We start from the raw sequence: 26,708 nt of genomic DNA on the forward strand, positions 1-26,708 counted from the left end.
TAAAGTTAGCAACAAAACGCACAGCAGCACGTAAACAAGTCTACAAGTTGTGACCGGAAATTAACAGCCTACTGTCTATACACACCATCAAATACATATTTATTCTAGACTCTGACATTGCTCATACGGATAATTCTTAATATCTTTATTTCAATGTTTTGGATTTCTTTGTATTGTTTTGTATGTTAGATATGCTGCACTTTTGGAACTAGAAACATAAGCATTTCGCTGCACCTGCGATAACATCTGCAAAATACTGTATGTGTACGCGACCAATAAAAATATTATTCGATTTGATTTAAACCAGCTTGCAAAGCTTCCATTCAAAGTCTGATCACGTGAAAAAGTAGTGGTGACGGGGCGGGATTTAATGACGTCATTTTACCTATCTGCCAATCACAGCCTTTGTTTTGCGACTTCCCTTTCGATGAAAACCATTCTGTCACGTCGCTGTAGCGTTCAGTGTGGCACGGCTTGGCGGCGAGGAATGTAAAAATCATGCGAAACATGTGTCGGGGTATAAGTATATCACAACTTTTTTTATTTATTCACTAGAAAAATACATCCACTATGGCAAAATAGTATCCCTGTTGACACAGAACAGCCGCAAAGTCACTGTCGAGACCGCGAGGTTTTTAATCGGGGGAGTGCAACTATTAGCTTGTGAAGCTAACGTTACATATACTCGTTTTTGCTAGCAACTGACCTCTACCAAAACACGGCGCATTGGACTAGTGATCAATAAGTTACAAATTCCTTGTCGTCAGCCCTCCTACCAACCCAAAGTGCTGCCCTGCGTACGGGTCCTGTGAATATGAGACAGAATGAGTCAGAGAGATACCCTGGTTCATCTGTTTGCTGGAGGGTGAGTATCATGGCTAATCGCTTGCTAGTAATACAGTCCACTGTAACAGTACTTAACATAATGGAATGGAAGATGAAGCTAGCTAGTAAACAATACAATTCAAATATGTATAGTTAGCTAGTTATCTATTAGTTGCTGTTAGTCTGGACTCCTTCCTGATGTGCCTGTAACAGATGTTTTGCTAGCTTGTTAACTAGCTAATATTAGCTAGCTAAATTCAATGTCATAACTGATCCTGTCTGGTTTTGGTAGGACCGTTTATTTTGCGGCGTTATGTAGAGGTTTTGCGTCCAAATCAACATGGCCAGCTGTTCTATTGTATACGAGTTTTTCTATTGCTATTCTCTAAATACCAACTTGATATATTGTCAGACTATTAGCCATAATCCACGCTGATACACTAGTTTTAGCACGTGCGCTCGGATGCCATTGTTTTGACCTTATTTCACATTCTAACGTTAGCTAATCTTAAGGTTTCCTGTCATCCCTTACTATCAAATTATTTAGCTACTCGTGCAACTAATGCACCATTAACGCTCAAAAGAGGACGTCTAATATTCTGGTAAACTGTAAACTCTCCGTTTTCTCTCACTGAGGTTTAAGTATTATATCTCATAGTGGCATCTGATCAAGATGCGGCGTCAGAACCAAAACAAATGTTCTCCAAGGTCGTGCCATGGCCAGCTATACATTACCTGAACCGCCGCAGCCGATGGGGAACTCTTCTCCAATTAAACCTATACAGCCCAAGGTTGTAATGGGAAGTAGTCATGATGCCCGCACTGTCCGTGTCACATTGAAGCGAGCCATGACTGATAGTATGAATACTAGACCAAGATGTGCTTATAAGGAGCCTAACGTTACCATTAAATGTTAATTAAGGTCCAAGGTATATGTTATTTTCAGAGGTACACTTGCTTTGGCAGCCGAAACAACCAAATACTCCACCTAAACATAAATTGATTCTAAATTGACATACGGTTCTATAAACTTAAATCCCTCTACTTTCATATCACATCAAAATAATTCCACAAATGCAAAATACACACTTACTGTTCACTGTTTCAACCGGCTTTATCACAGTTGCAGCCAAAAGTATTTTTCAGTGACAGCACATTTCTGGCAGCCTTATTCTGTTACAAATCAAATCAAATTTTATTTGTCACATACATTACACACATGGTTAGCAGATGTTAATGCGAGTGTAGCGAAATGCTTGTGCTTCTAGTTCCGACAATGCAGTAATAACCAACAAGTAATCTAACTAACAATTCCAAAACTACTGTCTTATACACAGTGTAAGGGGATAAAGAATATGTACATAAGGATATATGAATGAGTGATGGTACAGAGCAGCATAGGCAAGATACAGTAGATGCTATCGAGTACAGTATATACATATGAGATGTATTACATAAGGATGCAGTCGATGATATAGAGTACAGTATATACGTATGCATATGAGATGAATAATGTAGGGTAAGTAGCATTGTTTAAAGTGGCTAGTGATATATTTACATCCCATTATTAAAGTGGCTGGAGTTGAGTCAGTGTCAGTGTGTTGGCAGCAGCCACTCAATGTTAGTGGTGGCTGTTTAACAGTCTGATGGCTTTGAGATAGAAGCTGTTTTTCAGTCTCTCGGTCCCAGCTTTGATGCACCTGTACTGACCTCGCCTTCTGGATGATAGCGGGGTGAACAGGCAGTGGCTCGGGTGGTTGATGTCCTTGATGATCTGTATGGCCTTCCTGTAACATCGGGTGGTGTAGGTGTCCTGGAGGGCAGGTAGTTTGCCCCCGGTGATGCGTTGTGCAGACCTCACTACCCTCTGGAGAGCCTTACAGTTGAGGGCGGAGCAGTTGCCGTACCAGGCGGTGATACAGCCCGCCAGGATGCTCTCGATTGTGCATCTGTAGAAGTTTGTGAGTGCTTTTGGTGACAAGCCAAATTTCTTCAGCCTCCTGAGGTTGAAGAGGCGCTGCTGCGCCTTCTTCACGATGCTGTCTGTGTGAGTGGACCAATTCAGTTTGTCTGTGATGTGTATGCCGAGGAACTTAAAACTTGCTACCCTCTCCACTACTGTTCCATCGATGTGGATAGGGGGGTGTTCCCTCTGCTGTTTCCTGAAGTCCACAATCATCTCCTTAGTTTTGTTGATGTTGAGTGTGAGGTTATTTTCCTGACACCAGGTGTTTGGAGCATGCACAATCGGGAATTAGCACAGGCGGTCCTTCTGTCTTCCGTAAACACACGCTGTAACATCGAGATATGGTAGTGTGGGAACACAAACCCTATAAAGGTATCAATTCAACCTTTTTGTTTTTAGAAAAGTATTTCTCTTTGATATGAAAGACAAGATCCGTATGCTTCTAAAACCGTACCGCAAGCGATGTGTGTTATTGTTCAGACCAAGCCCAGGGCTCTTAACAAAATGTCCACATACAGAAGACCCTTCTTCCAATGACTGTTATGTGTAATGGAACTTGAACTTAGTCATGATCAAGGGCTAGATGAGGATTTTATTTATAAATAACCGTAACATACAAGGGCTAGATGAGGATTTTATTTATAAATAACCGTAACATACAAGGGCTAGATGAGGATTTTATTTATAAATAACCGTAACATACAAGGGCTAGATGAGGATTTTATTTATAAATAACCGTAACATACAAGGGCTAGATGAGGATTTTATTTATAAATAACCGTAACATACAAGGGCTAGATGAGGATTTTATTTATAAATAACCGTAACATACAAGGGCTAGATGAGGATTTTATTTATAAATAACCGTAACATACAAGGGCTAGATGAGGATTTTATTTATAAATAACCGTAACATACAAGGGCTAGATGAGGATTTTATTTATAAATAACAAGGGCGATTTTATTTATAAATAACATACAAGGGCTAGATGAGGATTTTATTTATTAATAACCGTAACATACAAGGGCTAGATGAGGATTTTATTTATAAATAACTGCAACATACAAGGGCTAGATGAGGATTTTATTTATAAATAACCGCAACATACAAGGGCTAGATGAGGATTTTATTTATAAATAACCGCAACATACAAGGGCAGTATTGTCAATAGAGTGAAACAACAGACGAGATGCTTTCAAGATTATGTTGAAGATTTCAGGACTCACATTTCAGCTGGGACGCTGTTGTGTGTGAAGGCGCATGTCAAGCTTGAGGCTGCAGGGCAAGAAGCATTCCTGCATGTGTTACTCAGACTCATGGAAAAAGGCCAAGATGGATCAATACAGAGCAAGAGCGCTCCTTAATTCTTGTAAACAAAGGCACATGGCCAATTATTATTTTTGATAGTTTTTTGTTTTCACAATATAGCAATACAATTGAATTACATTTATCACTGAACAATAAATTGGCAGACATTTTGATTTATTTTATTTGACCTTTATTTAACTAGGCAAGTCAGTTAAGAACAAATTCTTATTTTCAATGACGGCCTAGGAACAGTGGGTTAAATGCCTGTTCGGGGGCAGAACGACAGATCTGTACCTTGTCAGCTCGGGTATTTAGAATTGCAACCTGTCGGTTGCTAGTCCAACGCTCTAACCACTAGGCTACCCTGCTGCCCCAAACATTAATATACAGTACCAGTCAAAAGCCTGGACTCATCCGCACACTAATTTGAATGGTGTGTCCAAATCCCGACCGGCACCACACATACAATAAAAAAGAGGAAACAACCCCCCAAAAGGAAAAACAGAACAAACATCCCTACCACTACCAATCATCTCTGTATGTCTGTAGTCTATCAGGCCTTTACAGATAGTTTTCTCTTTCTATCGCTGAGAGAAAATGTCTCCAGATATCAATAAAAATATTGAGTTGACAATTAATTTTTATAAATAAATCTTTCATATGAAGCAGTTTCTGCCAAGGCTATGTACCATTCCTGATATGAGGGAGTGTCCTTCTCCCTCCAGTGTCTCAATGTGGCTCTTTTGGTTGTGGTTAGAGCAACTTGTAGAGGAGTCCAGTAAATCCTATTGAACACTTTAAATTGAATCAGTTTGAACCAGGCATCTCTCATTCCTCCTCTCTAAAATGACCTCCAGGTCTTTTTCCCCATACGGCCTTCAAACCCTTACAAGTTCCATTAAATCCACCTATAAGGTGGCAATATATACAGTGGGGCAAAAAAGTATTTAGTCAGCCACCAATTGTGCAAGTTCTCCCACTTAAAAAGATGAGAGGCCTGTAATTTCCATCATGGGTACACTTCAACTATTTTAGACTGATTTTTTTTAAATCCAGAAAATCACATTAGGATTTTTAATGAATTTATTTGCAAATTATGGTGGAAAATAAGTATTTGGTCACCTACAAACAAGCAAGATTTCTGGCTCTCACAGACCTTCTTTAAGAGGCTCCTCTGTCCTCCACTCGTTACCTGTATTAATGGCACCTGTTTGAACTTGTTATCAGTATAAAAGACACCTGTCCACAACCTCAAACAGTCACACTACAAACTCCACTATGGCCAAGACCAAAGAGCTGTCAAAGGACACCAGAAACAAAATTGTAGACCTGCACCAGGCTGGGAAGACTGAATCTGCAATAGGTAAGCAGCTTGGTTTGAAAAAATCAACTGTGGGAGCAATTATTAGGAAATGGAAAACATACAAGACCACTGATAATCTCCCTGGATCGGGGGTCCACGCAAGATCTCACCCCGTGGGGTCAAAATGATCGCAAGAACGGTGAGCAAAAATCCCAGAACCACACGGGGGGACCTAGTGAATGACCTGCACATGTGCCTGTTTTGTAGTGTGTACTGGCACAAAGGAATTCACAAAACACCTTGTTATGTAAGAGGCTGGTGTTCATTCACCAACATTAAAATTCTCTTCCTTCTCCTATTCCAACAGTCAGATCAATGGGAGCGTGATCTGTCATAGTTATCGTGTGAGATCAGAAAATAGTCGATGTGTGAATAAACAGTGTGCCTATTAGAAAATAATGTGTAATCACAAGTGGTTGGATTGATCAGACTCCATATATCATAAAGACCAGCATCCTTACAGTGTTTTAATTGCTTCTTGAGTTTTGTAGGTCCTGGTTACAACAGTTTTGAATTTAACCAAAAATGCACCAGGTGCCTGATTTTATCATGTAAATATACTACTACCAAAATGTGACGACTGTTAGAATATTTTAAATCGATGCTTATAGAATCAAAGAAAATGAGCGACTGTTAGTGCACCCCACATAGAACACTAAACTTCCCATTGAACAAATGTCATAAACATATCCCAAACCCACAAGATACAACTTTTTTTTTTAGAAAAATCATCCTCCCCCTAAACCAGGCCTTCATTCGTGTGAAGTGTCCCGAGGTCTTCCCAGCACTGACGCTCCAACCAGAATAAGAACGTTTTATGACCATTTCCATTTTGAAACCACAGCGATGACATGTCATAGAAAAAACATTGAACCTAAAGACAGGCTGATCATTATACTCACAAAGAGAAGATATTACCATTCTCATGAACTATCTAATTCCATAAGGCAGCAATGTAAGCAGAGAATAAACACCGAAGGGAGACTTGTATAGGACATAATAATGATAAAATAAACGTACACTTTGGGTTGTGCCCATCATGCATGGCACAAACACGCCTATATTGACCAACTATTGCTGTTATGATAAGAGTGAAAACTTAAAAGAATATATATGTTTATCCCTACTATGATCGTAAATCTATAATCCTGCGCAATCTAGCACTATAATGACATAAACTGTTAACCAGAAAGATACATTGTAGGCAACATTCACAGCATAAACACTCCGTGAGACTGCTTACAACATAGGAAGTTCTATCAGTTTAGAGAAAAATGGTAGTCCATCCCTGATGAACCACCCATCGTGGATCTTCCATAGCCTACCACGCTACTCAGATTGTTCAGCCTCATTGACGTCCGCAACACCCTTCTTTGGGTCTGTAAGAACGACGTAGTGATCCTCTCACAGTAACCCAGAACACGGCATGTGTAGACATGCGCAGTCCACATGTGCCAGGCGTGCATGTTTAGCAGGTGGGCTTCCCTCTGTCTTTTTACTGTGGCCATCTCCCTCAATAGAAGTATGGATTAATGGTCAACCACCGTATCTGTCATTTACTGGGGTTTGGCTGAAAAGATTCCCTCATCTTTTTCAAAATTATTTAGTCAAAAATATTTTATGATACAACACAGGGCAATTGCTCAGGGCTAGGTTATAAACACGTACTTTCTACTTGCCATATTGCCCCCAAAGGATTCGTAGAATGTAGGCTTCTTCTTTCAAATCATCCCACTTCCATTGCGGTCAAAACAATGTTGTATTCATGAGTTCATATGAAGAAGCTTAGACTCAGTCATTTGGAAAGCATTAGGTCAAATTAGGTGTGTGAAGGGTACCTGCACAAAGTGTTTATTGCATTGATTAATTCCAGACGAGAACAGTTTTTGCCACAGACGGGGCATTACTGTGCTGACTCTCCAAAGCCAAGCCTCTCATAGTCCCCACACTGCTCCACAAGCCTCTCCTAGTCCCCACACTGCTCCACAAGCCTCTCCTAGTCCCCACACGTCCCCCACTAGTCCCCACAAGCCTCTCCTAGTCCCCACACGGCTCCACCTCTCCTAGTCCCCACACGGCTCCACAAGCCTCTCCTAGTCCCCACACGGCTCCACAAGCCTCCTCTCCTAGTCCCCACACGGCTCCACAAGCCTCTCCTAGTCCCCACACGGCTCCACAAGCCTCTCCTAGTCCCCACACGGCTCCACAAGCCTCTCATAGTCCCCCACACTGCTCCACAAGCCTCTCCTAGTCCCCACACGGCTCCACAAGCCTCTCATAGTCATAGTCCCCACACTGCTCCACAAGCCTCTCATAGTCTCCCCACACGGCTCCACAAGCCTCTCCTAGCCCCCACACGGCTCCACAAGCCTCTCCTAGTCCCCACACGGCTCCACAAGCTCTCTAGTCCCCACACTGCTCCACAAGCCTCTCCTAGTCCCCACACTGCCCCACAAGCCTCTCATAGTCCCCACACTGCTCCACAAGCCTCTCATAGTCCCCACACTGCTCAACAAGCCTCTCCTAGTCCCCACACGGCTCCACAAGCCTCTCATAGTCCCCACACTGCTCAACAAGCCTCTCCTAGTCCCCACACTGCTCCACAAGCCTCTCATAGTCCCCACACTGCTCCACAAGCCTCTCCTAGTCTCCACACTGCTCCACAAGCCTCTCCTAGCCCCCACACTGCTCAACAAGCCTATCCTAGCCTCCACACTGCTCAACAAGCCTCCCCTAGTCTCCACAAGCCGCAGATCCTCTGGATTCCATCCACAGTGTATTTCTGTAATGGAATCAGCACCTTCCACCCAGACAGCCAGTTTGTCTGCTGCTTTTCTCGAGCAGCTGAGTGATATGTGCTGCCACTTCACTTTTCTTCCCCACTGTGTTCTCTCTCCCCCTCTCTTCCTCTAGGTGTGGGGGAACGGTAGGAGCCATCCTGACCTGTCCTCTGGAGGTGGTGAAGACCAGACTACAGTCATCCCACATCACACTCTACGTGTCTGAGGTGCAGCTCAGTACCGTCAATGTGCCCAGCGTAGCACGCATGCCCCCTCCAGGACCTTTGCACTGCCTCAAGTGGGTATTTTTTTCAGCCTGCACAACTTGATTTTCTAGCATTGTCATTAGGGCTGGGCGATATGACGATTTATATCGTGGGAAGATATAGAAAAACATCTTATCGTTTCATATTATGCTCTGTTTATTTCGTTGTGTCGCAAATCAAGCACTTTACGGCAATATTTTTTGTCAATTGGACGATGCTTTGCGTTCTTCCACACGGAAATTTGCAACACGAACGAACATGGAGGAGAGTGAACGTGGCACGGAGACACGTTGCTCGTACCTAAAAGAGGGGCTACTTAGTTTGCATGGATGTGGTTTGGGTATGAGTCTGACACGGACCAGAAAACTGTCCTCTGCCAAATATGCCGCAGGCTGGTCCCGACAACAGGTTCAAACACCACTAACCTCTTTTACCACCTATGCAAGAATTACGTGAAACCGTACGAAGAGTGTCTATGGATGAGACCCCAAAAAGTACAGTCGAGTGCTCAAAACGAGTTGGTGCTAACACTCGACCCAGGTTACCAAATGAGAATTGATATGACACACATTAATGCCAAAATGACATGCAAAACAGGCACGCCCCCCAAAAAATATATATATTTTAGGTGTAAATAAATTTGGTTTGCAAGTATAGTTTAAGTGTTTTCTATTTACTTTTTTAGATTTTATACATTAATATTTTGTTACGTGCTTAATTTAAAATTTATACAAGGGTTCCAAATAAAAGGAGAAATAATCAAATATGAGTAAGTACCTTTTTATTTGTTGAGTATAATTCAAATGTAATAAGAAATAGGCCTTTGCATGTGGTCATTTTAATTAAACTATTTATTCATTGAATTTACAGAAAATGTGCTATATCGTGATATGTACAGTCGAAGTCGGAAGTTTACATACACCTTAGTTAAATACGTTTAAACTCAGTTTTTTCACAATTCCTGACATTCAATCCAAGTAAAAATGCTTAGGTCTTAGGTCAGTTAGGATCACCACTTTTATTATGAGAATGTGAAATGTCAGAATAATAGTAGAGTGATTTATTTCAGCTTTTATTTCTTTCATCGCATTCCCAGTGGGTCAAACGTTTACAAACACTCAATTAGTATTTGGTAGCATTGCCTTTTAAATTGTTTTGACTTGGGTCAAACGTTTCGGGTAGCCTTCCACAAGCTTCCCACAATGAGTTGGGTGAATTGTCCCATTCATCCTGACAGAGCTGAAACTGAGTCAGGTTTGTAGGCCTCCTTGCTCACACTTGCTTTTTCAGTTCTGCCCAAAAATGTTCTATAGGATTGAGGTCAGGGCTTTGTGATGGCCACTCCAATACCTTGACTTTGTTGTCCTTAAGCCATTTTGCCACAAGTTTGGAAGTATGTTTGGGGTCATTGTCCATTTGGAAGACCCATTTGCGACCAAGCTTTAACTTCCTGACTGATGTGGATATATTGAAGAAACATCTGACAATTTTCCTGCCTCATGATGCCATCCATTTTGTGAAGTGCACCAGTCCCTCCTGCAGCAAAGCATCCCCACAACATGATTCTGCCACCCCCGTGCTTCACGGTTGGGATGGTGTTCTTTGGTTTGCAAGCCTCCCCCTTTTTCCTCCAAACATAACGATGGTCACTATGGCCAAACAGTTCTATTTTTGTTTCATCAAAAAGTACGAAAAGTACAATCTTTGTCCCCATGTGCAGTTGCAAACTGTAGTCTGGCTTTTTTTATGGCGGTTTTGGAGCAGTGGCTTCTTCCTTGCTGAGCGGTCTTTAAGGTTATGTCGATATAGGACTCGTTTTACAGTGGATATAGATACTTTTGTACATGTTTCCTCCAGCATCTTCACAAGATCCTTTGTTCTGGAATTGATTTTCACTTTTCACACCAAAGTACGTTCATCTCTAGGAGATTGAACGTGTCTCCTTCCTGAGCGGTATGACGCTGCGTGGTCCCATGATGTTTATATTTGCGTACTATTGTTTGTACAGGTGAACATGGTACCTTCAGGCATTTGGAAATTGTTCCCAAGGATGAACCAGACTTGTGGAGGTCTATAAAAAAAATGATCTGAGGTCGTGGCTGATTTTTTTTTTTTCATTTTTATTTCCCCATGATGTCAAGCAAAGATGCACTGAGTTTGAAGGTAGGCCTTGAAATGCATTCACAGGTACACCTCCAATTGACACAAATGATGTCAATTAGCCTAATAGAAGCTTCTAAAGTGATGACATCATTTTCTGGAATTTTCCAAGTAGTTTAAAGGGCACAGTCAACTTAGTGTATGTAAACTTCTAACCCATTGGAATTATGATACAGTGAGATAATCTGTAAACAATTGTTGGAAAAAATTACTGCACATGCTACATTCACACAGTAGATGTCCTAACTGACTTGCCAAAACTATAGTTTGTGAACAACAAATTAGTGGAGTGGTTGAAAAACAATTTTTAATGTCTCCAACCTCGTAAACTTCCGACTTCAACTGTATGTATCTTTATCGGGATAAGAAATTTTGGCCATATCGCCCAGCCCTAATTGTCATCGTAACATAGACTATCAGCTCACAAGATCAAACAGGCATAGGCCTATATTCCAATGTCTAGTTATGTTTGTTAACCATCAAACTGTACAAATACAATACTCTATGCTTGTGTTATTGGTTTTGATAGTTTGGGATGTATTACTGTCATTGCCCTCCAGCTTTGCACATTAAACTTCACAGTAAACAGTCCTAAGTAGCCTAATGTGTAGAAGTCTCAAGAAACCAGAGTAAAAATGAGCTGGTGTATTTTGGGTGTATACACGCCCTCCGCTCTATCCCTTGTCCTCTTGTGGGGTTTGGCAGCAGGATCCCTCCCTCCTCACAAAACCCCATGTTGTTTGCTCAGGCTCATGTCTACTTGGCAGGTAGTGCCATGTGGACTGAAATCCAACTCCTAGAGCTTGTCTCTCTCTCCCCTACCTTCAGGGAAAGGCCTGTCTGGGGATCTGTAGCGTACCCCAGCAGCAGGATATATCACATCGTATCCAACTACAATCATACTTCATGTTTTTCTTTCTACAAGTTGTTACAATCCAGCAAGGCTTTCAGCAGACCCTATTCCTAGTTCATTGTTATAAACTCCACTGAAGTTTAAGTGAATATTTGTGAGTGGTGGGTATAATAATTGTTTTTGTCTTCAGGTTGATTCTTGAGAAAGAAGGAGCCCGCTCTCTGTTCAGGGGCCTGGGGCCTAATCTAGTGGGCGTGGCCCCCTCCAGGTAAGCACCCAACATTACTTAAAACATTTTAGATGAATGAAATGATATTATTGTATGATTTCATATTTCAGGCTAAACAATATAATTAACCATGTTTCCATCCAAACATTTCATGCAGAGTTACCTGACGTATAAAAAGTCTTCATTTCAAAACGGTTCACCTGATATGGATGAAAATACCCTCAAATTAAAGCTGTCTACACTTGAACCTTTTTAGCAATTGTATAATTTCAAATCGAAAGTGCTGGAGTACGAAGCCAAAACAACCAAAAATTTGACACTAACCCAATACTTTTAGAGCTCATTGTATGTGTGCTCTACGCAGTATCTGCCCTATGATGGCAAAGCTACCGGTAATTTACTAAAGTTACCGGAATCTTAACATAATCTAACGTAACTTTGGTAATTGATTCTTGAATAACTGTTAAAATAAATATCATATTAGGGGTGACCCCGTTTAGTCGATTGGTCGATAGGCTGTTGGTTGACCAAGATTATTTTAGTTGCTCAATCGCAGATCTAAAAATGAATGGCACCCGAGACACCGGTCTGATTTGCACCTGTCTCCGAGGACTAATCCATTGAGGAGGCAGCAGGGATGCCACAGTCCAAGAAGGAGAGTGCGGCTAAGATGCATAATGCACGTCTCTCCTGAATGTGCTCTCTTCCGCTATTTCGTGCCCGTTCATTGGTTCATAACTTTGTGTGAATTGTTTGCCCTTGATTGTTAGTCTATCAATTCCCCATTACATAGATCACCAGTAGTAGCCTACTTTTACCGTTAATTCACATAATTGTTTACGGTCATTTCTGTTCATGCATTCAATGTATTATTACAGTTTACTGTTCTCATTGTCGGAGTGGGCACCTTGTTTGCAGAACTCACAACCTATGCTACACTTGTGAGGAATAGGTTTTGGTTTATTTCATTCCATTTATGAGTTTTGTCAATTTATTCATTGTCTTTTGTTTGGAGTGCTCCTGTCAATGTTGAGGAAGGACAGCATGCTCAAAGCATCAGAGAAGTTCAGTGTATATATAAAATCAGCAAAAAAAGAAACGTCCATTTTCCTTGTCTTTCAAAGATAATTCATTAAAATACAAATAACTTCACAGATCTTCATTGTAAAGGGTTTAACCTAGCGGAACCCCTCGACAACATTCCGCTGAAAAGGCAGTGCGCGAAATATGTAACTTTTACACATTAACATGTCCAATACAGCAAATGAAAGATAAACATCTTGTTAAAATTAAGGCTAGGGGGCACTATTTCATTTTTGGAAAAATAACGTTCCCAAAGTAAACGGGCTATTTCTCAGGACCAGATGCTAGAATATGCATATAATTGACAGCTTAGGATAGAAAACACTAAAGTTTCCAAAACTGTAAAAATATTGTCTGAGTATAACAGGACTGATATTGCAGGCGAAAGCCTGAGAAAAATCCAATCAGGAAGTGACTCTTATTTTGAAACCCCTGTGTTCCTATGCATCCCTATTGCCCATTGAAAGGGATATCAACCAGATTCCTTTTTCTATGGCTTCCCTAATGTGTCTACAGCCACTAGACATAGTTTCAGGCTTTTATTTTGAAAATGAACATGAACGACAACATTGCATCAGTGGTCAGGTGGTGGCTCTCAGAGTGATTTGTGTGTAATAGACAAAGGCGGCCATTGTTCCTCTCGCTCCTACTGAAAAGCCAATTGTCCCGGTTGATATATTATCGAATAGATATTTGAAAAACACCTTGAGGATTGATTATAAAAACGTTTGGCATGTTTCTGTCGATATTGTGGATCTAATTTGGAGGTTTTTTCGGCGTTGTCATGACCGTAATTTCCGGTGGTTTTCTCAACAAAACGTGGACAAGAAACGGAGGTATTTCGGCTATAAAAATAATCTTTATGGAACAAAAGGAACATTTGCTGTCTAACTGGGAGTCTCGTGAGTGAAAACATCCGAAGCTCATCAAAGGTAAACGATTTAATTTGATTGCTTTTCTGATTTTCGTGACCAAGCTTCCTGCTGCTAGCTGGACATAATGCTATGCTAGGCTATCGATATACTTACACAAATGCTTGTCTTGCTTTGGCTGTAAAGCATCATTTCAAAATCTGAAATGACAGGGTGATTAACAAAAGGCTAAGCTGTGTTTCACTATATTTCACTTGTGATTTCATGAATATGAATATTTTCTAGTAAGATTTTGTTGTCTGTTGCGTTATTCTAATTAGTGTCAGTTGATGACAATTCTCCCGGATCCGGGAGGGGTAGTTTCAAGAGGTTAAAACTTCTTAGGGATAGGGGGCAGCATTTCCACTTTTGGATAAATAGCGTGCACAATTTCAACTTCCTGCTACTCATGCCAGGAATATATTATATACATATGATTAGCAGGTGTGGATAGAAAACACTCCGAAGTTTCTAAAACTGGTTCAATCATGTCTGTGACTATAACAGAACTTATGTAGCAGGCAAAACCCAGAGGAAAAACTGTTCCGATTTTTGTTTAGTTTTTTTGCCTCTGACCGTTCCCTCAGTTGTCTTTGCCAAGGGATATTTGATAGCGACCATTTTACAGGTCCTACGACTTCCACAGGATGTCACCAGTCTTTGGAATTGGGTTGAAGTTAATCATTGGTGCAACGAAGAAGAGGCACATCCTGGAACAACGTTACACTGTTGAGTTACGCAAGAGGAAAAAAGGTGCATGTTTTGTTTACTTGCTCTATTGAATACAGATTGCCCGTCTACAATTTGATCGATTATTAAGTTTGTTCATATGTTTTACATGTGATAAGGCCACTGAGGCCCAGAGACTTACACCTGTGATAATCTGAAGTACGCAAAACAGCCACTAGATGACCTGTGATAGATCACATAAAATCTACCTCTTACAGATTTACTTTTACAGAGAGGAGTTGTGAATCAGTCACTGTCATAGTGATTCTCATTCCTTGTCCATCTGTTACAGGCTGACTACACCGCTCGCATTGCAAAATAAATGTCAAAATCCTATATTATTCAATTATTACACCCACACTGCTCTCGCGCCAACCAGCGTCTGAGTTGCCAAGGACTAAAAATAGAAGCAGGTACCCACGTGCCATCTCATTATTTATACCCACGTGGGTGACTGAAAGACGAATGAGGTCGGTGGCGGTAGTGCACGTAATTTATGATGGTTGCCAATCGCAATATAAAGTCAAGAGAAGAAAAGGCCTAGGAGGAGAGATCACTAGAAACAATTCGGTTGACAGTTTTGTGTGGATTAATTGTCAGAGTAGAGGACCTTGTGCATTTCAGGTAAAATAACAACTCAATGTTTATCTCAGGACAAATTATCTGGCAACAGCAAGCTTGCTAAATTGGCTTTTTACCTGTCCCCAAATTAATGTAATTGGTTCAGAGTTTGTTTTGATATTTTAACCTGCGTGTTGTGATTTGCGGTTGGTGTGGGGGGACAAAATACATTTATACACGATGGCGCGCGCAGCCAGTTTGGGTTCTGTATTAGACAGGACAAACAGCACTAATGCACTGCATCAGGCTGTCCATCCCACAGTCTTAATGCTGTTACATAACACTGTCGGTCACTGTGGAGGATAAAGGAGAGAACAACCAAACTAGGGTTTCTGAGTGAGCGAGGGAAGCCGATCACAGCTACAATGATCAGGGCTCAGTGGCACTGTACTGTAGCCAGCCAGTGAGCTAACCATCTGTAGGAGTGAGAGAAAAGATTGGTTGCTAAATTGCTACTAATGCTAATTAGCCCCTGGCCTGCTGATGATGATGCGTCTATGTGGTAGCTAATGGTAGAGGCTAGCTAATGCTATGTCTAACAAGAGCTTGTGCTAAATGTATGTGGAGTGCTTTGTTGACACTGTCAGTGTAGACGAGGGTAGACGAGTCAAATTGATGTAACACGAAATGCACTACATGGTCAAAGGTATGTAGACACCACTTCAAATATGTGGATTCAGCTATTTGTCACACCCGTTGCTGACAGTTGTATAAAATCGAGCACACAGTCATAACAATTTCCATAGACAAACATTGGCAGTAGAATGGCCTGTACTGAAGAGCTCAGTGACTTTCAACGTAGCACCGTCATACGATGCCACCTTTTCCATCAAGTCAGTTTGTAATATTTCTTACCCTGCTAGAGCTGCCCCGTCAACTGTAAGTGCTGTTATTGTGAAGTGGAAATGTCTAGGAGCAACATCGGCTCAGCAGCACAGTGATAGGCCACACAAACTCATCGACTGTCCTTAGTTGCAACACTCGCTACCGATTTTATTATATATTTTTAATCCAAACTGCCTCTGGAAGCACAGTCAGCAAAAGAACAGTTCATCGGGAGCTTCATGAAATGTGTTTCCATGGCAGCCAAACACAATCCTCAGATCACCATGCGCAATTCCAAGCGTCGGCTGGAGTGGTGTAAAGCTCACCGCCATTGGACTCCATATTAATGCCCATGATTTTGGAATGAGATGTTTGACGAGCAGGTGTCCACAAAATGTTGGTCAAGTAGTGTGTGTGTGTGTGTGTGTATAGCCTAGGCTAGACACACACACACACAGTCTTGTACAGCTAACCTTGTAGGGACACACATTTCAGTTCCATTCAAAGTCCTATTTTCCCTAACCCATACTCTTACCGTAACCTTAAACTTAACTCTAAACCTAACCCCAGCTTTTAAAAAAAGCTTTTATTCCTGATTCTATATATGATCATGAGTCATAATGCCCAATGAGAGCACCATCAAATAACACTGGATTTTCTTAAATGAAAACACGATTGCTCAATGTGCGCATGAAATCAATATGTAAACATGGCTCAGACATAGTATAGGCGTATGTTATAATACTTTCTTACAAACAGAAAAATATGGGCACTTGTGTGACTCTGTAGCATGTACTTCTCATCTCTCAGTCTATGGAAATGTGATGGGCTGTAGCCCTGGAGGTCCATCCATCAGTAGTAAGCACAACACAGGGTGTGTTGGCCAATTCATTGACAACTTCAGCTTTGGCTTCTTACTGTGAATTTGGAAAGTATTCAGACCCCTTGACTTTTGAAGCATTACAGCCTTATTCTAAAATTGATGAGGATCTTTTTTTTTTATCAATCTACACCCCATAATGACAAAGCAAAAAAGGTATTTATGAATGTTTGCTAATTTATTAAAAATGTTAAACATATCTTATTTACGTAAGTATTAAGACCCTTTGCAATGAGATTTGAAATTGAGCTCAGGTGCATCCTGTTTCCATTGATCATCGTTGAGTTGTTTCTACAACTTGATTGAAGTCCACTTTTGGTAAATTCAATTGATTGGACATGATTTGGAAAGTCACACACCTGTCTATATAGGGTCCCAAGGTTGACAGTGCATGTCACAGCAAAAACCAAGCCATTATGTCGAAGGCATTGTCTGTAAAGATCTGAGACAGGATTGTGTTGAGGCACAGATCTGGGGAAGGATACCAAAACACCTCCATTCTTGAATGGAATGTCCGCCCAGCCAAAATGAGCAATCGGGGGAGAAGGGCCTTGGTCAGGGAGGTGACCAAGAATCCGATGGTCACTCTGACAAAGCTCCAGAGTTCCTCTGTGGAGATGGTTGTCTTTCTGGAAGGTTCTCCCATCTCTGCAGCACTCCACCAATCAGGCGTTTATGGTAGAGTGGCCAGACAAAAGGTACTGCTTAGTAAAAGGCACATGACATCCCACTTGGTTTGCCAAAAGGCACCTAAAGACTCTCAGAGCATGAGAAGCAAGATTCTCTGGTCTGAACTCTTTGGCCTGAATGCCAAGTGTCACATCTGGAGGAAACCTGGCACCATCCCTACTGTGAAGCATGGTGGTGGCAGCATAATGCTGTGGGGATGTTTTCCAGAGGCTAGGACTGGGAGACTAGTCAGGATCAAAGGAAAGATGAACGGAACAAAGTACAGAGATCCTTGATGAAAACCTGCTCCAGAGTACTGAGGACCCCAGACTGGGTCAAAGGTTCACCTTCCGACAGGACAACGACCCTAAGCCACAGCCAAGACAACGTAGGAGTGGCTTCGGGACAAGTCTCTGAATGTCCTTGAGTGGCCCGGCCACAGCCTGGACTTGAACCCGATCAAACATCTCTGGACAGACCTGAAAATAACTGTGCAGCAACGCTCCCCATCCAACCTGACAGAGTTTGAGAAGATCTGCAGAGAAGAATGGGAGAAACTCTCCAAATACAGGTGTGTCAAGCTTGTAGCATCATACCCAAGAAGACTTGAGGCTGTAATCGCTGACTAAGGTGCCTCAAAAGTACTGAGTAAAGGGTCTGAATACTTATGTAAATGTGATATTTCCATTTTTTGCTTTGTAATTTGGGGGTATTGTGTGTAGATTGTGGCTGGAGAACTTTCACGAGGTGCTGAAACCTACTATTCTTCTCAACCACCAAGAATGGCTCATATCCACCGGCATTAACATACCGATCACTCTTGTCAATTATGTTGCCCGGTCAGAATCGACTGCGAATAGCTACTTGAATGCCGAGGGGAGACCGTTGTTCTTTTACATTTCCGTCTTGCTCTGGTTGTAGGAATACTGAGGTTATGTTGTGAAAGTTTGAGATGTTGGCAGCTGCATAAGCTATTGTTGATCAGTGGCCACATTTTTTGTGTTTTATCCACAACTCTCTGTCCATTGCTGTTGTAATCTATTGAGAAACCAACATATTTTAAACGTTGATGGAGAATCCTCCTGGTTTATCCACCCTGGTTTATCCACCCACTCGCCATCGTACAGAACTAGTTCCCGGCTCCGCCTCAAAAAAGGACTTTAAATGCGGCATATTAAGACTCAAATTTGATTACAATGTGCGGATAGGCTCTGTTTCAACAGAATAGCCTGAAACAGATTTACTCCAGGCATACAATACAGCGTAGACATAGCATATAGGCCTAGTGGTTTTTATATGTATATTTTTAATGTATTCATTCGGGTTCACAGTGCGGACCGAACCGAAGTCCCCAATACCGAACGGTTCGGTATGAATACATGTACCTTCTACTGTATTCTGTAAGTTCCTTGGCAGGACAAGGGTTTCCCCACCAGGGACGGTGAAGATGTTGATTCCTGTGCTGTATGTATCATGTTCTCCCCCTGTCTCCTCCAGAGCCATCTATTTTGCTGCATACTCCAGTGCCAAAGAGAGAATGAATGGAGTGTTTCAGCCGGACTCTACACAGGTCCACATGGTGTCTGCTGGCTTGGCAGGTAACCACACCAACCTCACCCACTTTCTAACACTATACCATGTAGTCTTTTTTTACGCTTTTATTAATAGATTTTTCATTAGTAGGTATACTTTTCAATCATCCATTTTTCTGTGAGTATTCAGTAAACTGTAGCTAGTCATTTTGGATGATAAGCTAACCTGGAGAGTCATGTGATGGTCAGTGGTGGCAAGTCCAGTCAAACCCAGACTGACTAGTTCTGTAGAGGTCCCCTACCTTACCTTCCTATTCTAGGGTTAGGTTTCTATATTCTAGTCTCGTGCTACAGTATATCTGCCCAGCAGCTCTCAGCCTGTTGGTTCCTGTGACAGCTCCTCATATGACCTAATCCTTTAGCCTAGTGGCTAAACTAGTTTGACACGAGGTGTCCCTCTGTCTTTCCATCTGCATTTTGTTAGGACATTGTTGATTTTTCAAAGGCAAGGGAGTAGAATAGTCTATTTATTGTTGAGGTTCTGTCTACAAACCCTTTTTCAAGACAAGTCTCAGTTAGGCCTAATATAATGCAAGAGCTTAAACCTAGACACTTCCCTAGGCCTCCTGTACACACACACTAAATCATCTGTTTCCCCCTGGCCATTATGCACCTCTGCTTCAAAGTGACAACCCCATGTTAAACCTGGCATATCAGGCTGATGCAGGCAGGGCAACTCCCTGGCAGGCTGATGTAAGCAGTACTAGAGATGGTAAAACCTTATTTTGGAAGATCGACTAAACAGCCTTCCTAGACGCAAGCTGGTTTCATACATGTTGGTGACATGAGATGTCCTGATGAAGGTCCACAGACTGGAAGCTCAGCCACAGTTAAAGACATTTGCAGAGACCTTTTCCTCCAGTTTTGCCTCCAGCAAAAGTGTATGGTAGATTCTGCCTATTATCATAAAATTATATTGTAAAACTCCAACTTGTACAGTATTACACACACACACACACACACACACACACACACACACACTGGCCTTTTCTAGATGAGGAAATACATTCTCTAAATGATTATTTCTGTCCAGTGTCAGTGATCCTAGGAGAAATATGTTATGTAGCCTAGACTCCTGGCTTCTACCCTTTTAGAATTTAGGTCAGTCAAGCAAGCTGGGCTTTTAAAGAGCACTGCGTGTTTCTGTAATCGAGGACCAGGGAGGAACGTGATCTAGATCCTTCCAGGTGTTTTTGACAGGTTTACGTTAACACCCTTTCCCTCTGAGCAGCATGGCTCGGTCCTTCCACCAGTCAAATCAAGGCCCAAATACTCCCTCTAGTGGCCACTCCATGAGGTGCAGCTACCTGTAGAACCAGTATTAGCCACAACAGGCTTCTTTCTCTCTGTGATGCAGGAGCTCAGGGAGGGGAATAGACTGGCTCTGGTATGAGACTGGTGTGTAGATAGGCTGGTGAGAAAAGAAGCCTGTTTGCCATTGGTAGAGAGAGCTCATTGGTACATCGTAGATATGTGCTACAGAGAGTTGTGTAGCCAAGTGGCATCTGCAGAGCTAGGAATAACCCTGAGATCAGTGTCAACATGACTGCCAGGCTAAAGCAGTCGAACACTGAAATTATGGAAGTGTAACCTTTACACGCACACTAACATGCTGTCACAACACAGATCCTAGGCCTTGTCATACTGTGGTATGTTCATGAGCTCGTCTCTCAAAAACGTGTTGACAAGGTTAACAGTTCTTCATTTCTGATGGTTTTAAATTCCCTTTCGGGTTGATGCCCCAGAGAAGATTTGGACAGTGTTTTGTTCTACAGCTTGGTAGACAGACACTCCTGGTGTTGGTGGTGTTTGTCTGTAAAGTTAAGTGTCTGAATCATCAGAGCTCTTGTCCTTCCTCTCAGGGTTCACAGCCATCACAGCTACCAACCCTATCTGGCTCATCAAGACTCGCATGCAGCTGGACTCCAGGTAAACACACAGGTCTGAGTCAGTAGTGGCTAGAGGTGGATTTAGGATGTGGTGTCGGTGTACAACGCCTCTGTCGTTTGTACCATTAGTAAATCCTTTTCCGCCTGCCTTTCATAGGAACCGCGGGGAGAAGCCCATGAATGCGTTTGAGTGTTTGCGGCAGGTGTATCAGACAGAAGGCCTGCGAGGGTTCTACCGGGGAATGTCAGCGTCCTACGCTGGAATCTCAGAGACTGTGATCCACTTTGTCATCTACGAGAGCATCAAGCGGCGCATCCTGGAGGCCAAGGCCACGCAGCACATGGACGAGGAGTCGTCCAAGGATGCCTCAGACTTTGTGGGGATGATGCTCGCCGCTGCCACCTCCAAGACCTGTGCCACATCCATTGCTTACCCCCACGGTGAGGGCACTGCATCCTGGGAGCAGGGGGGGGGGTTGTTTATAGTCCGTCGACTAGTTAGAACCTGTAGTTAGTATTGGTTCCAGTATGGAATCTAGTACTGGGAGAGTATTTATTTTAAATGTACCAGGAAATGAGCGTGCTCCTCTCCTTTTCCCATCTTTACAGAAGTGATCCGGACCCGGCTACGGGAGGAAGGCACCAAGTACCGTTCCTTCTTCCAGACTCTGACCACGGTTCCCAAGGAAGAGGGCTACCGGGCGCTGTACCGCGGCCTCACCACCCACCTGGTGCGCCAGATCCCTAACACCGCCATCATGATGTGTACCTACGAACTAGTGGTCTACATGCTAAACGGTTAACCTTTGTCCCTTGACCTACGACCCCAGATTAAACCCTAGAGAGATGGACCAATGGCACAAAGAGACCCCCAAGAAACAGGAGAGGGACCAGGTACTCCTCTCACACCTCCAGTCCCTCCATCCTGTCTAAAACAAAAGCAAATTGTCCCAAAAGCACCCTCTTTTGGGATGGGGGTTGGGTTGTTTTCAGGGGTGCACGACACAGGAAGAGGGGTTGGTAGACAGGAAATCACCATGTTTGTTTTGGGGATATGGTTTAAAAAGAAGCAGTGTCATTAAATTAGTTCTTAGGAGCCCTTTCTCTCCTTTTCTTGCCCTCTCTTATCGTCTCCTAAATAAGCTTCTTTACAAGAGCATAGCTTACTGGAGCAGGTACAGTAGGGAGAACACTCCAGCTATTTTAGTCTAACAATGCTAATCATTTCTCTGGTTTGTGTGTCAAGGGGGCAGTAGAGTAGAGGTAGTAGAGGCTTGTTGAGTGCAGGGAGGTCTTAAGAATTGGGTTGAAGGTTTGAGCGAGGTGGATAGGGGACGTGCCTTGCCTTGCGTGACAACTTCAACTGACTGGTATAGATGCACAATAGTGATGAGGAGCAAAGGTCAGACCAGCTCTTGTTTCTGGATCTCATTAAACCACAGTTGGACCGCAGGCATTCAGAACCACACACAGTGCTGGTCGGGTCCGCTTTGCACTCAGGACCAAGCCTGGTCCCCTCCACCCCAGGACAGCAAGCTCACAGGTCATCCCTACAGCCAGGTCTAACCTAACCTCTGTGACTGGCTGGCCCTGACTAACACTATAAGGCTTGAAACTCTGACTCATACAGCAGTCTTTACAGTGTTCTGTAAAGTGGGTGATATAAGAACCTTTTGACCCACTCCCTCATACCACCCAGACTGACCAGAATCATCCTCCATTTTAAACTACTTGAATGTTAATTAACACAAGGAATAACAAATGAAAGACTATGGGAGCATTGTCACATCAGATGGCAACTTTGTGTAAATATTCTAAGAGAGAAAATGCATAAACGTTTACAAACTTAACAAGACAATTATATGAAATCGTATAAATGTCTTCATAAGATGTAACATTGTTGCATTTTTCTACCCAGTCATAGGAGTTTAAACTGTTTTTTGGGAGATGCGGGTGAACCCCTGAACCCCAAGGTTTCCCCTCCTCCCCCCTTTGACATAGAGCATTGTGTGACTCTTTCTGCACTTTTCTATAGACCTGCTCCGACCTCCAGTTGCATCTCTTCTTTCTCTGCCTCAGAATCCACATGTTACCGATGAGACAATCTGTCCAGTGTTCACTTTGGGAATAGATGGAATTCTCTTGTGTACGTGTGTGAAATGCTACACGATAAGGAGACCCTGTGTTGTCTATACTTTATGCAGTGTGTGTTTTTACAAGTTGACTACATTTGGAAAAGAAATAGTTTTGATGCCTTAAACAGAAAGATGCTGTCTACTTCTTTCCACTCCCTTTATTTAGCTGCTTTTCCTGTTATTTTCTGATTGTCATTTTGAAACTGTGAGAACTCAATGTTCATCTCCTTGTTTACATTGTCTTGTGTAACCATAGACGACCTTACCTACTGACCTTTCCCCACTCACATATGAGCACGAAGAGCCTTCCCAGCACATGTAAGCATCACTGCAGCCATTCAGTCAAATATCCACAGGTCACACTAATGCTAGAAATAGGAATTAAGTTCATAACATGCTTACTGTTCCTTAAGAGGGGGTGCACAACCACATGTTGCACCTGTATTCGTCTGTCTCACTCGTCATAATTCACGATTTTAGAAACATTCTATTCTTACTGACTTGAAAATGTCAACACATTTACCATTAATTTCTATTGGCCACAAAATAATCTGAAACACAACCAAAAACAAACAGCAAATGCATCAAACACATTTGTAGTCACAATCTTGACGTAATCATTGCGTGCTATGAATATGGGGCCAAATACTGAACCTAAGTGCATTTGTCCTAAAATGGGGAGACTGCCAAAACAAGTGTCACTGTCCCAGTACTTGGAGCTCCCTGTATAATTAATATATATTTTTTAATTGATCCGAGGGCCGCCAGTTGCCCATCCCCGACCAACATGTGCATGTTTCTACTCTGGGTCTGTGTGCTTATAACCAGAGACATTTGGTACACTGTTCTTTCACATGGGTCTGTTCTCATCTTGTCCCTGAATGTTTGAATTGTGTGTTTGTTTCTTTTCCATATGATTTTCATGCCCTTTTTTGTTTTGTAGGTGTGTGTCAGAAGTATGCTCTCTGTCATTAATGGACTGTGTTTTTCCATTTGTTTCCTCTAATTTGTGTTTTGTATTTGCTCATGAGGTCTTTGACGAGCCTCCTAGATGCGTGGCTGACTCTATGCATTCTTCACACCCCTGGTTTGTAAAACAAATTTCCATAAATGGGAAAGGGTGCTCGGGGCATTTGTGGTTTGATTGTTTCCAGAAAATGTCTAACTTTACCGGCAAGGAAAGAAACAGTTCACTACTGTTTAACCAGCAGATGGCAGTATTGACTTCAGGTGCCTGCAGCAAACTACCAAGTCACTTATAACAAACACAAGTTTCCATTTGTATTAGTGGTATGTACGGGATACATGGCATACACCACCCAACCAAATGCGTACGTGCAGGTTCTTCAGTGCCACATAAAGGAAATGGCTCTGTAAAATATTTGATCATAAGTATAATACAGGAAGGCACAATTTATAGTCCAATATGTGTTTAAATAGTGCAGTATTTAGCAATAATAATAAGTGTGACAGTGAGTCAGTCCAGTTGAAGTGGTGCTAAAAGAATGACTCATGGGTCTACTGATGTTGACGTCAGCCAGACACTGAACCCTCCTACAGCTCCATACATGACATGTCCTTTCAGAGAAATGACCTTCACACAATACCCTCTACCACACGGTGGAACGGCAGTGAGGTGCTCATTTGTCAAATTCTCTTTCAATAAAGTGTACTTTCTTTCCATTCTTCATATGGTTGTCATTGATGTCGCAGCAACAATGTATTGTAATGTTGAAAAGGGCAATGATCCTTCTCTCCCCAGTCCATACTAACACAGTACCTCAGTACTGTACCTACTCACTGATTTTTTTCCCCCCGCCTAGTCGCTTTGGTTAGTTGACAATGGCCCCCAGGTCCATTCACAGGCCAGTGTGTTGACCACACCACAGCTCTGGGAAGACTAGATACCATCCAGCCATGTGCTGCTAACCTCATGTTAGTGGTTCTGCCAGTTGTATTCCATGCCTGCACGGCTATTTAAAATGTGATTGACAGCTACCTACAGTAAGTAAAAGGGCTATTTTCTGTGTGTCAGTGGAGGACAGCTCATAAATGTCCATAATGGCACAAATGGAATGGCATCAAACACCTGGAAACCATGTTTGATACCATGAGCGTGTCCTCCTAAATTAAGGTGCCACCAACCTGTGGTGTGTGTCCTGTCTACAGGGCTGACTATGGGGAGTCTACCCGTTGTTTAAAGATCATTAAAATAGGTCAAAGAGAAGTTTAGCTTTGAGAAGTCAAGCACTCATTCATTTGATCTGCCTTAGAGAACTTTTACACCACGCTCTGCAGAAGAAAATAACTAAACGAGTATACATTTCTTCATCTTCCCTCCATGCAAGACAACAGCCCTTCAACCGCTACATTCTCCCCCCCACCTCCCCCCTACATGTCACTCACTACAGGATGAGGGAGGTAAAGTAGGGAGAAGAGTGAGAGGAATGTTGATAGGACATCATGGAGTGTGAATGCAGTAGAATAGACAGGTGAGGGGAGAGATTACACCTTTCATTATGAAAGTGATGGAAAGAACAGACATAAGAAAAAGGAGGAGAGCGCAGACAGTAATAATATGGATGATGGAAAGCTGCTTGGAAAGGGTGAGTGGTGGGGCGAAATAAATGGGTTGAGTAGGGAGAAGATTACGGAAAGGAGCCAATAGCCACCGTTGTAAGATTATACCCCAGTCAACTGGATAGACTAGAGCTCAATTGTAATCATAGCAGTGCAGCTGCCACAACACACTCAAGAAACAGGGTGTATCAAGGATAAGCCCCTTTTAAACAGGTCAAACAACTTCAGTTTTTATCCTGATTTGATCCTACGTTTCCACGAGGGAGTAAATTCATTACGGAGTCGATATTCCAATACCTGGTTTTAGCCTCACGAATTGTGGTGTCCGGCGTCATGCCCCAAAACCTGTTCTCATCCTCACTTCTCAACCTTAATTTCAGCACAAAAGCCTTCGCCTGAGATCCATGTGGTAGAACACCAGTTATGTACCCTTCTGGTAATGGGCAGGTAACTATGGCCCGGTAACTATGGCCCTGCAAGACCATCCTTACCAAGCCTTCCTAGAGGGAGGATGATTGTAACCATTTAGGGACATTTTTCCTTCCCTAAAAACCACACTCACCACTTGCGTTAAATCATCTCATCATGACCACTTTGCTGTTGCTTGGCGCTCTCGTCCTGGTGAGCGCACGCACTCGCCCTGGTGTGATTTTCCTACAGTATGATCAGAGACAGATTTATGCTGTAAACCATGAAGGGTTTTTTGAATAGTAAAGCTGCTTTGTCTGAACTGTGATCGCAACAGGCTCTGTTCAGCCTACCTGCCCCATGGGACATCAGGATCACAAAACATTAATGAGACTAAATATCAAATACATGCAGCCAACTACAGCATCAGATTTTAAATCACAGTTAGAGAAATTCAATACTATAGTTTTGGTTCAAAGGCTTAGTGTGTGAAGGTGCTGGGCAGCATTGTGACTTCCCTTCATTTGGATGACAGTGACACGCTGAGGTGACAGTAGGTCCAATTGGGGAAAAAAACAGTATGTTGGGTTCAGTTTTTTTTAATTCACATTTAAAAAGATGCTCATCGCAGCACA

General features: G+C 42.4%; 1 protein-coding gene across 1 annotated transcript; it reads left to right on the forward strand.

The window, feature by feature from the left end:
* Positions 1–427: 427 nt before the first annotated feature.
* LOC112265678 (solute carrier family 25 member 36-A) lies at positions 428–24,770 on the forward strand. The gene is made up of 7 exons (XM_024443213.2): positions 428–865; positions 8,377–8,541; positions 11,713–11,790; positions 18,967–19,067; positions 20,924–20,990; positions 21,108–21,391; positions 21,560–24,770. Exons 1-7 carry the CDS (start codon positions 825–827, stop codon positions 21,751–21,753), a joined length of 930 nt encoding a protein of 309 aa, XP_024298981.1. The 5' UTR covers positions 428–824; the 3' UTR covers positions 21,754–24,770.
* The last annotated feature ends 1,938 nt before the right edge of the window (positions 24,771–26,708 follow it).

Source organism: Oncorhynchus tshawytscha, linkage group LG13 (genome assembly GCF_018296145.1).
Source record: "Oncorhynchus tshawytscha isolate Ot180627B linkage group LG13, Otsh_v2.0, whole genome shotgun sequence".
NCBI classification, from domain to species: Eukaryota; Metazoa; Chordata; class Actinopteri; order Salmoniformes; family Salmonidae; genus Oncorhynchus; species Oncorhynchus tshawytscha.

Excerpts from the sequence above, each read along its gene's own strand:
- LOC112265678 (XM_024443213.2), top strand. The coding sequence starts at position 825 with ATGAGTCAGAGAGATACCCTGGTTCATCTGTTTGCTGGAGG. Across the intron at positions 866-8,376 it reads GTTCATCTGTTTGCTGGAGG|GTGTGGGGGAACGGTAGGAG; the intron begins GTGAGTATCATG and ends CTCTTCCTCTAG. Across the intron at positions 19,068-20,923 it reads GGTGTCTGCTGGCTTGGCAG|GGTTCACAGCCATCACAGCT; the intron begins GTAACCACACCA and ends CCTTCCTCTCAG.